Raw genomic sequence first — 13,150 nt, 5'->3', positions numbered from 1 at the left:
TTCTTCATCTGAAAACTGCCTGTTTGATTATTTATCAATTGGGGAATGAATTGTATTTTTTGTAAATTTGACTTGATTCTCTCTGTGTATTTGATAAATGAAGATACTTGTTTCAAATCCTCCCCTCCCCCCCGTTTTCTTCTTTCCTTATAATTTTGGTTGTATTGGTTTTAATTGTGCAAAATTTTAGTTTTATATAATCAAATTTATTTATTATATTTTCTAATACTCTCTATATCTTCTTTGGTCTTAAATTCTTCCCTTATTCATAAATCTGACAGATAAACTATTCCATGCTCTCTTAATTTGTTTATGGTTTCACCCTTTATCTTTAAATCATGTATTCATTTTAACTTTATCTTGGTAGATAATGTGAGATCTTATACCTAGCTTCTGCCAGTTTTCCCAGCAGTTTTTTGTCATATAATGAGTTTTTGTTCCCAAAGCTTGGATCTTTGGGTTTATCATATACTAGATTATTATGATTATTTACCATAATGTAATCTGTACCTAATCTGTTCCACTGATCTACCACTGTATTCCTTAGCCAGTACCAGATTGTTTTAATAATAACCTTTATAACTACAGTTTGAGATCTGGTGTGAGTAGACCATCTTTCACAGAAAATGAGAATCTTCAGGTCAGTTCCAATAGACTTGGATGAATGAAGAGAGCCATCTGCACCCAGAGAGAGATCTATGGAGATTGAATGTGGATCACAACATATCATTTTCACACTTTTTGATGTTGTTTGCTTGCATTTTGTTTTCTTCTCATTCTTTTTCCTTTTTGGTCTGATTTTTCTTGTGCAGTATAAATGTAGAAATACGTATAGAAGAATTGCATATGTTTAATCTATATTGGATTACTTGCCATCTAGGGGAGGGAGAAAGTCAAGAATCGGGGAAGAAAATCTGGAACACAAAGTTTTTCAAGGGTGAATGTTGAAAACTATCCTTGCATGTGTTTTTAAAAATAAAAAAGCTATTGTTATTTTAAAAAAAACAGAAATCTTAAAAAATATGGAATGGGGGGTCAAGCTTGTCAAGAAATAAGCCAAGAAGAATACTGAACAAAGATCAAATCTTCCTGACTTGTCCTTGCCCTCTCTTTTTCATCTGTAAAGTTTATATAGAGAAGTCACCTCTCTGTCAAACAAAATTTCAGTTTTCCTCACCCAACTTTTTTTCTCCCTCAGGTCTCACAGTGTTTATAGGTAGATACAAATATCAGGTCTCACAGTGTTTATAGGTAGATACAAATACAAATATATATATATATATATCAGGACAGAAGTCCTGACTGATTAAGTAGACTGAATTTCATTAGTAGGTAACATCTTTTTCATCATAAATCACCAGTCTTCCTCATGCCTGACAGTGTAGTAAATAGAGCTTACCCCTGGAGTCAGGAAAACCTAAACTCAAATTCCCTCTGAGATACAAGTTTTCTGACTCTGGCCACTCACTTTACTGCTATTTGCCTCAGTTTCCTCATTTGTAACATAGGGCTAATAGTAACGCCTGCATCAGGCTTGTTATCAGAATAAGATGAGATATTTGTGAAACACTTTTTAAATATGAGATACTTAAGTGTTTGGGAGTTTTTTAAATTATTTTTTTATAATAAGTTTTTTTATTTTTCAAGATACATGTATAATTTTCAGCATTCACCCTTGCAAAACAATTTTCTCCCCACCTTCTCCCTCTTTTAGACAGCACATAATCCAACATATACTAGATATGTGCAATTCTTCTAAACATTTCTACATTTATCATGCTGCATAAGAAAAATCAGATCAAAAAGGGAAAAAAAAATGAAAAAGAAAAAAACAAGCGAGCAAATGACAACAAAGTGAATGTTGTGATCCACATTCAGTCTCCACAGTCCTTTCTCCAGTATAGATGGCTCTCTTCATAACAAGATCATTGGAATTGGCCATAATCATCTCATTGTTGACATGGGTCATGACCATCAGAATTGATCATCATATAATCTGGTTGTTGCCATGTGCAATGATCTCCTGGTTCTGCTCATTTCACTCAGCATCAGTTCATGTAAGTCTCTCCAGGCCTCTCTAAAACCATCCTGCTGATTGTTTCTTATAGAACCATAATATTCCATAACATTCATATACCATAACTTATTCAGCTATTCCCCAATTGGTCGGCATCCACCAAACACGAGATACTTGTAAAGCATTTTGCAAACTTGAAAAGTGACATTAAATGTTGGCCTGATTTTTTTTCCTTCTCATCCCCCTTACTCCTGGGTAGTAGGACCCAGCATGCTACCCTCCATTGACCAGAGGTACAATTCTTACCATTGTGATTGACTTTTAAAGCCCTTCATAGTCTGGTACTCCTTGCTTACCTTTCTGAGCTTATTGTAAATGTCATGACTGATTATGCCCACTAAGCCAGGTGTCCACTAATGTGTCTTTACTAAACCATCCCTTTTGTCAGAAATATTTAATTTCTGCTTGCTGCAGCATCACAGAATCCCTGTGTTCTTTTGGGACTCAGGGAAGGCAACCCTACTTGTTTATCTAGATCTGGTGTGTTCCTGCTTTTTCCTCCCAATGTAATATAAACTCTCTGAGGGTAGGTACAGCTTCCTCTTTGTTTTTATATCCCTTGTACCTAGTCTAATTTTTTAGAGTATGTTTAATAAATGCTTTCTGATCAAATGAGTGAATGACTGGCTAAAATTTGATTTAGATCTTAGGAAACTCTTAATTTCATATTTTTGGAAATTATTGTTGCAGGTTGGAGTTATAGATTTTTCAATGTATCTTAAGGATGGGAACAGCACTAAAGGTAGTGAAGGGTAAGTAGTACAAGAAAAAGTTTGCTTTTTCTGTTCTTAATATTTTTGGTTGTTGGGAATCCATCATAAAAGGCATGGTAGGTAGATCATTTTCAAAATAGTGGGCATTGAAAGGGCAACCATGACTAAATTCTTATTTAAAGGGCATTATTTAAATTGTAATTTTTCCCAAACTTTGTGGTCTCAGGGACCTTTTTGTGCTCATAGCAATTATTAAGGAATCCTCCAGAGCTTTTGTGGATCATAGCTATTGATATTTACCATATTAGAAATATAAATGTTTTAGGATTATTATGAAAATAATTTTGACCTTTAGGAGTCTTTGAAAAGGTTTCCAGTCCTCTGGACCATACTTGAAGAACCATTAATTTAAAAAGATATGTTTACTTAGTAGATTGTAATTGTTTCTCAATTTCAGAAGACAGTGCCCTCCTCCCTTTTATTATTAAAGTGTAATAAAAGTTTATTACTAGACTTTAAAGACTATTGTACTTTCTGAAATTTATGTTCAAATAATACATTTTGAGCATAGAAATAGACCAAAAATAGGTGCTCCATGTTCAGTTCATAAATTAATAGGTGTGAAACAGTTATACAAATGTTTTTCACTGTGGTTGGGATAACTGCTTTATTGTGGTATTCCCTGTCAGAACTAAGAGGCATTTCCATCATAATAGAAAAGCCTCAGTCTGGTTCTGATTATGACCCAGGTATGACCTTCTATAAATCATCTAACCTTTCTGATTTCCATCCCTATAATGGGGAAGGATGGATGGCCAATTTCCGGAGTCTCTTTCCTGAAGTTCTAAAATTATGTAATGGTCATTGTGTGTTTTTGGAAAGTGATACGATGCTCTTTTTTTCCTAAATTAAAATTTGGGCATTAAAACATGAGATTAATGCAAATTTAAAAACACTTCCATTCCAAATATTCACAGGAACTATTTGTGTTAGATTTATGGTAGAATCTTCCTAGCTTGAATTGGTCTACTCATCCATAGTTGGATGCACTATACCTGAACCCCAATCTAGTAATATCATTTTGGTTCTCTCTGATTACAAAGGACAACAACCATCATTATATTATTATAGTAAATGATGATCTTGAAAAAAAAATCACATAAACCTGAGTGTCTAGCACAAAAGTATTTACTGTTTGTGGATTGATTGGACAAAATAGAATAGATCTTATTACAAGTGGGAAATGGACTATAATTAAATTGTGCCTGTCAAGATGGAAGTCCATATTTGCTAGGAGGAAGCAGTTCAGTTAAAGAATTAGAGAATATTTCCCTGGTATCAACCAACTACCCACACTGTTCAGGTTTTTAAAACAATACAAAGATTTTATGAATTGTGGCCACTCTATGTGTATGTGTGGAAACTCCCTTTTGTCAACATAGGGCTGATCGTAGTATGTCAGAGACTGGACTTGAATCCAGATCTTGCCAATGGTTTTGTGTTACGGCGTATGGTTTCCTAGTTCACTGGACCTACAGGGGCATTGCATTCTGATACCCAGCTCCCTTTTATGGACCTGTTTCTGTGTCATGTTCCCCGATTTTTTTGTTTTGTGAAAAGGAAGGAGGGGAATCATCACTCTTGTATTTTTAAGTATTTATTATATGTACTATTTATGATATTATTATTATTCTTTCTTTCCCAGAGATGGCCAGATTACTGCTATTTTGGATCAGAAGAACTATGTAGAAGAACTCAACAGACATTTGAAGTAAATAATGAATACATAATATTACCTTAACCTAAAATTTAATGGAGGGAAGAGAACAGAGGGAAAGGGAAGATAAGTGACTTAAAGGTATTAGAGATGGATCATTCCTCATTTAAAGGTGCTCCAGCCAAAAGCATCTCACTATTGTTGGTAATTTCTCCAAAGAACTCTTGATTTAATTGTGCTTCCATTATACATGGAACAGTCCCTAGCTCAGCCCAGGTGAAGTCTTTTTTTCTTTTGGTAGTTAACTGTCACAAAGAATAGTTAAGTATTTTTTATAAACAGGTCAATTTAGTCAACAAGTATTTATTAAGCAACTGTTGTATACCAGGAACTGTATTAGGCCCTGAGATTATCCTCCAAAAAGAGGCAAAAACCACAGTTCTTACTTTCAGGAGTATTCTAACAGGGAAGATGAGATCCAAAAAAAAAATAGAAGGTCTTTTCAAAGGGAGGGCATTGGACATGGAGACCCAGAAAGACCTCTTGCAGAAGGTAGGCTGCAGTCTTGATCACTTGACGGGAGCCAGAAGGTAGACAGGAAGCCATGGGGAATGGATTATGAAAAGACAGACTGGAAAGGAGGAGTGGCCTGTGGAAGGGAAAGCTGGATTGTAGGGCGCTTGGTGAGAAGGAGCCAGGTCATGAAAAGCTTTTAGAGCCAGAGAGGACTTCGTATTTGACTGTTAAGGCACCAGGAAACCAGTAACATGCATGGAGTAGGGTCAGTGACATAGTCAAATGCATGCCTTAATAAGTGGGGAGATAAGCATAAGGATATTGCAGTAATCCCAGCTGTTGAGGGCTACAGGAGGTATTGTGAAGGTACAAACCATCAGATTTGGGTCTGTGGGATGAGGTGAAAGAGGCTTCATGAGTAACCATGAGATTAGAAGCCCAGGGAACTCAGGAACAGCAGGAGGGTGCCCTTGATAATTACAAGGAAATAAAGATGAGGCAAGGGGTTGAGAGGAAATACTGAGTTCTTGGGGGGAATATTGAGCATAAGATGTCTATGGAATATCCATTGGGAGATGTGAAAATACAAGTGAATTGAGATAAACAGATCAAAGAGACGATGATTAAACACAACAGGATCTGATGAGTTCTCCAAGGAAGAGATGAGTCCTCCAAAGGAGGAAGAAGAGAGGGCCTGGGAAAGACCCTTGGAGGACCCTACAGTTAGCAGTGAAGATCAAAGACCCATTTAAGGAGACTGAAGAGCAGAGCAATGGCAGGAAAGCTCAGAGGGAAGAGAATATTAGGGAAGAGGAAGTGATCAGTAGGCAGCTCTGAGGATGAGGATCGAGAAAAGACCTGTGGTTCAGTCATTCAGTGGTTGGCAACTTGGGAGAGAGCAGGCCAGAAGCTGGATTGTAGGGGACCGAGAAGAGGGGAGAGGAACAGAAGCAGATGCCCTGATGAGAGAGTGCACTGAGAGCAGCCGTGAAAGGGTAGAGAGGGATGAGATCTTGAGTAGTCCAGTGCTTGGATCTGAGAGGTTTTAAGGATGGTGGGCAGACAGCATGCTTGTAAGAGATGAGACAGGGTGCTAAAGGGGGCAGCCGGGACCCGGGCACACATAGAAGGGGGCTGCCCCTTTCTACTGCCTTGGGGGGGAGAAAGGCCACCTGTTTGATGGAGATGGGCTGAAGGAAGATCTGGGGGGTAGAGGGCATGTGACTCTGGTGAGGAAGAAGGGGAGAGGAGGGAAAAGTTCTCATCTGAGAGAGGTGGAACAAAGGAGTCCCAAGAAAGGAGAGGTGAGAGAGGGGACCCATGCAGGGCTCGTGGTCTGGGAGAGAAAGTCCTGGTGCCATAAACATGGGTAGGTTCAAAGGTCAGAAGGAAAGGTGAAATGGTAAAAGATAATGATTAGATAAAAGCATTTTGCAGTCATGAAGAAGGAGGTGTGGAGTGCTTGTGGGTAATGAATGGCAAGTTCAGATGTAAAACCATCTCCATAGGGCTGAGATACATTAGTGATTGAGGAACAAGGCAAAGGGGAATGGCTGCCGAAGTTCTGTAGAAACCTTACTCTAGAGGGAAAGGCATCAGGAAGACTGCCTTCACTCAACAGCTTCTAAAGGAGACTAAAAGAGGGAAAAATCTTGACTTTTAAAAAAATTTTTCCCCTCTCAAAATAACCTTGTGTTTAGTTCATTTTTGAATATATATACTTGAATATACTTTAAAACGTACAGGTTGTCTGTTCTGATAGAATAGAATCCCCTAAAAGGGACTGTTGAATTTTTTTCCTTTGTATCTTTAGTACCTCATACATGATGGGCACTTAGTAAATGTCTGTTGTGTTAATCATTTCTTTTTTATAATCGCATCTGTGGAACTTAGTCCCTCTGGCATTGTTGTTTCACCCTAGTTCTAGGTTTGTCAAATCAATTAATATGTGGTTTTCCTGCCCTTTTCAAAGGATTATTAAGGGTCCTAATAGAGTTTCATTGTGTCCCCTTACTAAATTATGTTCTCTATGAGGGTGGAGACCAACCTCTTATCACCTTCCTTATAATATGCATAGTCATCATATATGTTAAATGAAAGGACATTGATTTAGTAATAGATTCAGTAGCTCCGTTTCAACTTTGATTATGTCCTAGAATGGAGTGACCTAGATCTCCACTAGTGCTTCTTCCAGAATACTATCCTTCAAGACAAATTTTTCACAAATAATCATTACTACTTTTAAGAGATGATAATAGTTATTAGTAGAAAACATAGGCATGATCTTTTGAATGACTTTATTGATCATTCTTCCCTAATGTGGGTTGGTTATATTGTAATTGACTTGGGTGGAATGTTGAGATAAAGATATTGGGTGGAAAGTTCAGTGTTGAGATAAAGTGATGCTCTCTGGTCTATGATAGTTTTTTCAAATAATAGCATTCAAGTGTGCTTTGTCTGTTTGCTTTTCTGTTTGACAGTGCAACAGTGAACAACCTACAGGCCAAAGTGGATGCCTTAGAAAAGTCTAACACTAAGCTGACGGAGGAGGTAGGTGTGTGGAGGCATTTCTGGGGCAGGTGGGTTGAAGCATTTCTAACCTTCACAGAACCTTAGTATGTAGTGATAACTAGGTATAGGTGATTCCTTGTGGGTTCAAGTTAGATTTACGCTCCTTTTGTCAATTTTGAGTTTGTGGAACTTAAAAAGGAAGATTTTGTTCAATTTTAATTTTTCAATCTAAGAACATGTGTATGGGCTCAATGGAACATGTAATAGTTTTGTCAATTTGAAAGCTGCTGATTGTATTTATACTCATGCCAAGAAGAGAAGTACTAGTAATTTATTTTGACTTTCATGCAAGATAGATCTAACATTGTTTCTGCTGAATCAATGCTTTTGGTCAGAACTTACATGAGTAATAATAAGAATATATATGACATTGAACTTTAGAAACCATGAATAATAAAAAGTACATGACAGTGAACTTTAGAAGCTTTTCTGTCACTTAGTCATTAATCCCACACACCCAGCAAAGAAAACCTCATAAACCTCTCTCAATCTTAGGCTTATGAGATAAAGTACCCCTAGAAAGGTGACTTAAATCTCTGGGAAAATCTTATCTGCAAATTGGGAATAATTATTCACATAAAATTCATACTTTGTTGTGAAGATCCCTTGAGAAAATGTGTAGAAAGTGCTTTGCAACCTTAATATGCTTTTTAAATATGATCTCTTGATTGGCTTTATCATCAAAACTCTTTGGCAAGAAAACTTGGAGCTGCCCAGTGAAATCTATTCAAGTGTGTTGACATCAACTATGCCATACACCAGACTTTACAGTCTTGAGGATACCATCTTTCTTTCACAAATAGCAGTAGAGAAGTACTCCCAGCCTTAACAATGTGAACTGAGAGAGTGATGCAGAATCAGCAAAAAGCTCTTATGCCAGATTTTGTCTGTGCTTTTTTATACAGAAGAGGAATCTAAGTGGTACTTTCCAAGCGTGGAAAATGAAACTCAAACATAAATAGTCTTCATTTTGAAGACTGAATCAAGATTTTGGCCAGCCCCATGCTTTATTAATTAAAGCAACGAGACACATATTTCAAATTCAGAGTTAGTTCCCTGTTCCTGGGCTTAGCGTGGAATAATTATCCAATGAAATGGGAAGCTATTTTGGGTGCTTTGATTTCCTCATTAGGTCTTTATGATTTGTTGGAGAAGGAGGAAAGAAAACAGATTAAGAACAAAAATTCATCTGAGGTCTTTGGAAATGATGAAACCCTTTCTATTCTGAGTTTTTCACTTCTTTAACAAAAGGAGAAAACAGCATGGTTTGCAGATTTAGGGAAAAAAAAAAACTTTTAAAACTTCCCAAAACAAATAAGTAACTAGCATAGAGTTAATATTGTAGGTTGTATTTCTTCATGAGGAGAAAAAGTAGAAAGAAATTTATTATAAATTAAGTATATTTTGAGAATGTATTTAAACTTTATAAATAATCTTTTTTATTAACTTTATAAAAGCAAACATAGAAACATTGCAAGAAAGAAAAAGTTCCCCAATCCTTTTCTCCTCCCCTGCCCTGGGGCAGAAACAAGGAAATTGGTTTTGTTCCATTATCTCCTCTAAGCCAGTTGTAGATTCTTCTGTCTTTAGCCAGTTTTCCTTCCTAGAAGAATTTAGATTAGTTAGAGACTGGCTCTTAGAAATTCTGAGTAAGGAACTTCTATGGGGCAGAGAATTAAGAGACACAAGTTATACTCCAACAGATCACACCATTTAAACCTGTTTAGTGAAAATATTTCTGTTTTCCCTTGTTCTTGAGACACTTCCAGGCTGGTGATATTCTGTGCAATGTTCATGCATAGGCATGCCAGAACATAGTGACTCTATCATTTATTTATTGGGTTGAGTAAACCCAAATCATCAAAGTAGGCTCGAATAGTATTTTTCCACTATGTTGTAAGGAAAAAGCAATTATCTTCTGTGAAGATCTGTTTTTCTAACATCAGGACAGCTATTAAGAATTCTACTTCAACTTCTATGAGAAAAAATGGAAAAGGAGAGAAGAATTTGAGCAGAAACACAAAGAAATTGTGTTAGTAATTTTGAAGGGCGAACTGTGGAGGAGGGAGAGTTGATGGAGAATAAAAATAATCTCCTAATGCAGAGACTGGTCTACATTCCAGTTCTGGGTCTTATGAAAGAACAGAATCAAGGTTTAATCAGTCTCTTGATTCATTAGGTCTTGATAAAAGTCATTAAAGACTTTATAAAAATGAAAGTTGATTAAGAAGGAAGGCTCAAGAGGTAAAAATGAAGTAAAATTATTTAGGTAGGGATGGAAAGATGGGAGTGGGGTAGCCTAGTAATTATCAAAGAAAAGAATCAGCAATTATTGGTGCCAAGATACCAAGACAGCTCTTTGTAGACCTCAGAGCAACAGTAGAGAACTTTGTTTTCTTCCCAAGGTGTGATACAGCAGAGAACTTCCCAAGAAGTATCAAACTCAAAAATAACTGGGACATAAGAAATACTGCCAGAATCGATCAATAAACATGAAAAGCATTGCTAAAGATTATGAATTTTGGGGCAAGAAAGTGAAAACTATAGTGGTACAGGATATGTTTTGTTTTGTTTTGTTTTTTTACTATTTCCCATTGAAGGTAAGGATTGAGAGAAAAATCAGAAATAACTATGAAAGGTTGTCTGAGAATGGGATTTGGTCCTCTGAACTGTGCCTTAAAATATAGGGATAGCCATCTTAATATTTAAAATAAAAGAGCATCAAATTATTTAACATATTTAAAGCATTCTGTACATCTTGTATATCAATATGAGGGGGAAATCTGCAAAGTTTTTTTTTTAATAATAAACTTTTCATTATCCAAAAATATATATATGTGTGTGTGTGTGTGTGTGTGTGTGTATAAAGGACAGAATATTTTTGGCTGGAGATAGTCTACTTGCTAAGTGTGACAGGAGTACATTTTTCTAGAATCTTGTGAATCTTATCCAAAAGGCCTTAAACTAATAAAGAAGGGGAAAAAGATTGCCTCAGGCAGCTTTTTATTTTCAAAACATATGCAAGTATAATTTTTCAACATTGACCCTTGTGTTTCAGATTTTCTCCTCCTTCCCTCCCATCCCTCCCCTAGATGGCAAGTAATCCAGTATATGTTAAACATGGTAAAGATATGTGTAAATCAAATATAAACATACATATGTATTCTCTGCACAAGAAAAATCAGATCAAAAAGGAAGAAAAATGAGAAAGAAAATAAAATGCAAGCAAATAACAAAAAGAGTGAAAATACTATGTTGTGGTCCACACTCAGTTCCCACAGTCCTCTCTCTGGGTGCAGATGGCTCTCTTCATCATAAGATCATTAGAACTGATCTGAATCACCTCATTATTGAAAAGAGCCACGTCCATCAGAGTTGGATCATCATATAATCTTGCTGATGATCCTGAACTCCAAATCTGATATCATAATAAGTGGCTACAAAGAAAGAAGAAAGGAGCAAATAAGTTACCCAAATGTTCACAGAAGATAGAACCCCCCCAAAAAGAAGCCAGTAGTAAAACCTCTGGCCTCAAATGTTCATACAAATGCCCATAGTATGGTTATCAAAACAGCAGTTCTAAGGCAAGAGGGCAGAGATGAGGGATTGCTGGGATTTAGTCAGCTGAAATGTGTATTAAATATGGCTCTGAATGAGGGGTTACCCTATTCAGAGGAAACAAGAATGCCTAAATGTTAAGGTGGCGAGTAACATTGTATTTTAAGAAGCTGTTCTTGTCAGAGAGTGAATTCTTATCCCAGTAGCTGAGGTCTATGGGTTTATCAGACACTAGATTACTGTAGTCATTAACTGTTGTGTCTTGTGAATCTAACTTATTCTAGTGATTGACTACTTTGCTCCTTAGCAAGGACTAAATGGTTTTGATGACTGTGGCTTTATAATAATATATATGGTTTTAGGTCCAGTATAGTTAGGCCACCTTCTTTTGCATTTTTTCATTAATTCCTTTTCTTGACCTTTTGTTCTTCTAGATGAACTTTGTTATTATTCTAGCTCCATAAAATAATTTCTTGGCAGTTTGATTGATATAGCCCTGAATTGTCATTTTTATTATATTAGCCCAGCCTACCCATGAGCACTTAATATTCTTCCAATTGATTAGATCTGACTTTATTTGTGTGAAAAGTGTTTTGTAATTGTGTTCATATAGTTCCCAACTTTATCTTGGCAAATATTTTATATTTATCATCTACAGTTATTTTAAATGGAATTTCTCTTTGTATCTCTTACTACTAGATTTTGTTGTAATATATAGAAATGCTATATACATACATACATACATATATATGTATGTATACATATATATATGTTGTATATATATGTATGTATACATGTTATATAATATATGAATTTATTTTCTATCCTGCAACTTTGCTAAAGTTGTGAATTCCTAGTAGTTTTTTAGTTGATTCTCTAGCATTCTCTAAGTCCAAAATATCATGTTTCTGGTAGTTTTTTAGTTAATTCTTTAGGATTCTCTAAGTATACCTCCATATCATCTACAAAGTTTGATAATTTGGTTTCCTCATTACCTACTCTAATGTGTTTAATTTTTTTCCTCTCTTATTGCTAAAGCTAACATTTCTAAAGCTAATACAGTATTGATTAGTAATGGTGATAATGGGCAAACTTGCTTCACCTCTGATCTTATTGGGAATGGTTCTAGTTTATCCCCATTACATATTATACTTGCTGATGGTTTTAAGTATATCCTGCTTATCATTTTAAGGAAAAGTCCATTTATTCCTATGATCTCTAGTGTTTTTAATAGGAATAGGTGTTGTATTTTGTCAAGTACTTTTTCTGCATCTATTAATATAATTATATGATTTCTGTTGGTTTGGTTATTGATATAGTCAATTATGCTAATAGTTTTCTTAATACTGAATCAGCCCTGCATTCCTGATATAAATCCTGCTTGCTTATGGTATATTATCCTGGTGATAACTTGCTGTAATCTCTTTGCTAATATTTTATTTATTTTTTTTTTATTTTTATTATTTAAGATTTAAGATTAAGATTAGGGAAATTGGTCTGTAATTTTCTTTCTCTGTTTGGACTCTACCTGGTTTAGGTATCAGCACTATATCTGTGTCATAGAATTTGGTAGGATGTCTTTTCCCCCTATTTTTCCAAATAGTTTGCATAGTATTGGAATTAATTGTTCTTTAAATGTTGGGTAAAATTCACTTGCAAATCCATCTGACCCTGGAGATTTTTATCTTAGGGAGTTGATTAATAGCTTGTTCAATTACTTTTTCTAAAATGGGACGATTTAAGTAATTTATTTCCTCCTCTGTTAATCTGAGCAATCTATATTTTTTTAAGTATTCATCCATTTCACTTACATTATCAGATTTATTGGCATAAATTTGGGCAAAATAGCTCTTAATGATTACTCTAATTTCCTAAGATGGTCTATTCTTTAGGAACTCCTAGAGACCTGGAGGTATAGAGGACATTTAGATGAACGCCAATGGAGGAAGAAAGAGTAATGATTAAAATATACTATAGGCTACCTGGATAGAAGGATGG

The 13,150-nt window shown here is 35.6% G+C and overlaps 1 protein-coding gene across 17 annotated transcripts in view; it reads left to right on the top strand.

Moving 5' to 3' along the window:
• Positions 1-13,150, top strand: part of RUFY3 (RUN and FYVE domain containing 3) — a 125,160-nt gene that overhangs the window by 85,837 nt on the left and 26,173 nt on the right. For all 17 annotated transcript variants that reach the window (XR_007948080.1, XR_007948078.1, XR_007948081.1 and 14 more), the window contains 3 exons: positions 2,768-2,829; positions 4,496-4,561; positions 7,504-7,573. Coding sequence is in view for 13 of the 17 variants with exons in the window: in XM_051964529.1 (XP_051820489.1) it covers positions 2,768-2,829; positions 4,496-4,561; positions 7,504-7,573 (198 nt within the window). In the remaining 4 variants the exon portion in view is untranslated. The remainder of the gene's footprint in view (positions 1-2,767; positions 2,830-4,495; positions 4,562-7,503; positions 7,574-13,150) is intronic.

Source organism: Antechinus flavipes, chromosome 6 (genome assembly GCF_016432865.1).
Source record: "Antechinus flavipes isolate AdamAnt ecotype Samford, QLD, Australia chromosome 6, AdamAnt_v2, whole genome shotgun sequence".
Classification (NCBI taxonomy): domain Eukaryota; kingdom Metazoa; phylum Chordata; class Mammalia; order Dasyuromorphia; family Dasyuridae; genus Antechinus; species Antechinus flavipes.
Note: the sequence above shows the minus strand (reverse complement) of the source record. Positions and strands in the feature narration are given on the sequence as shown.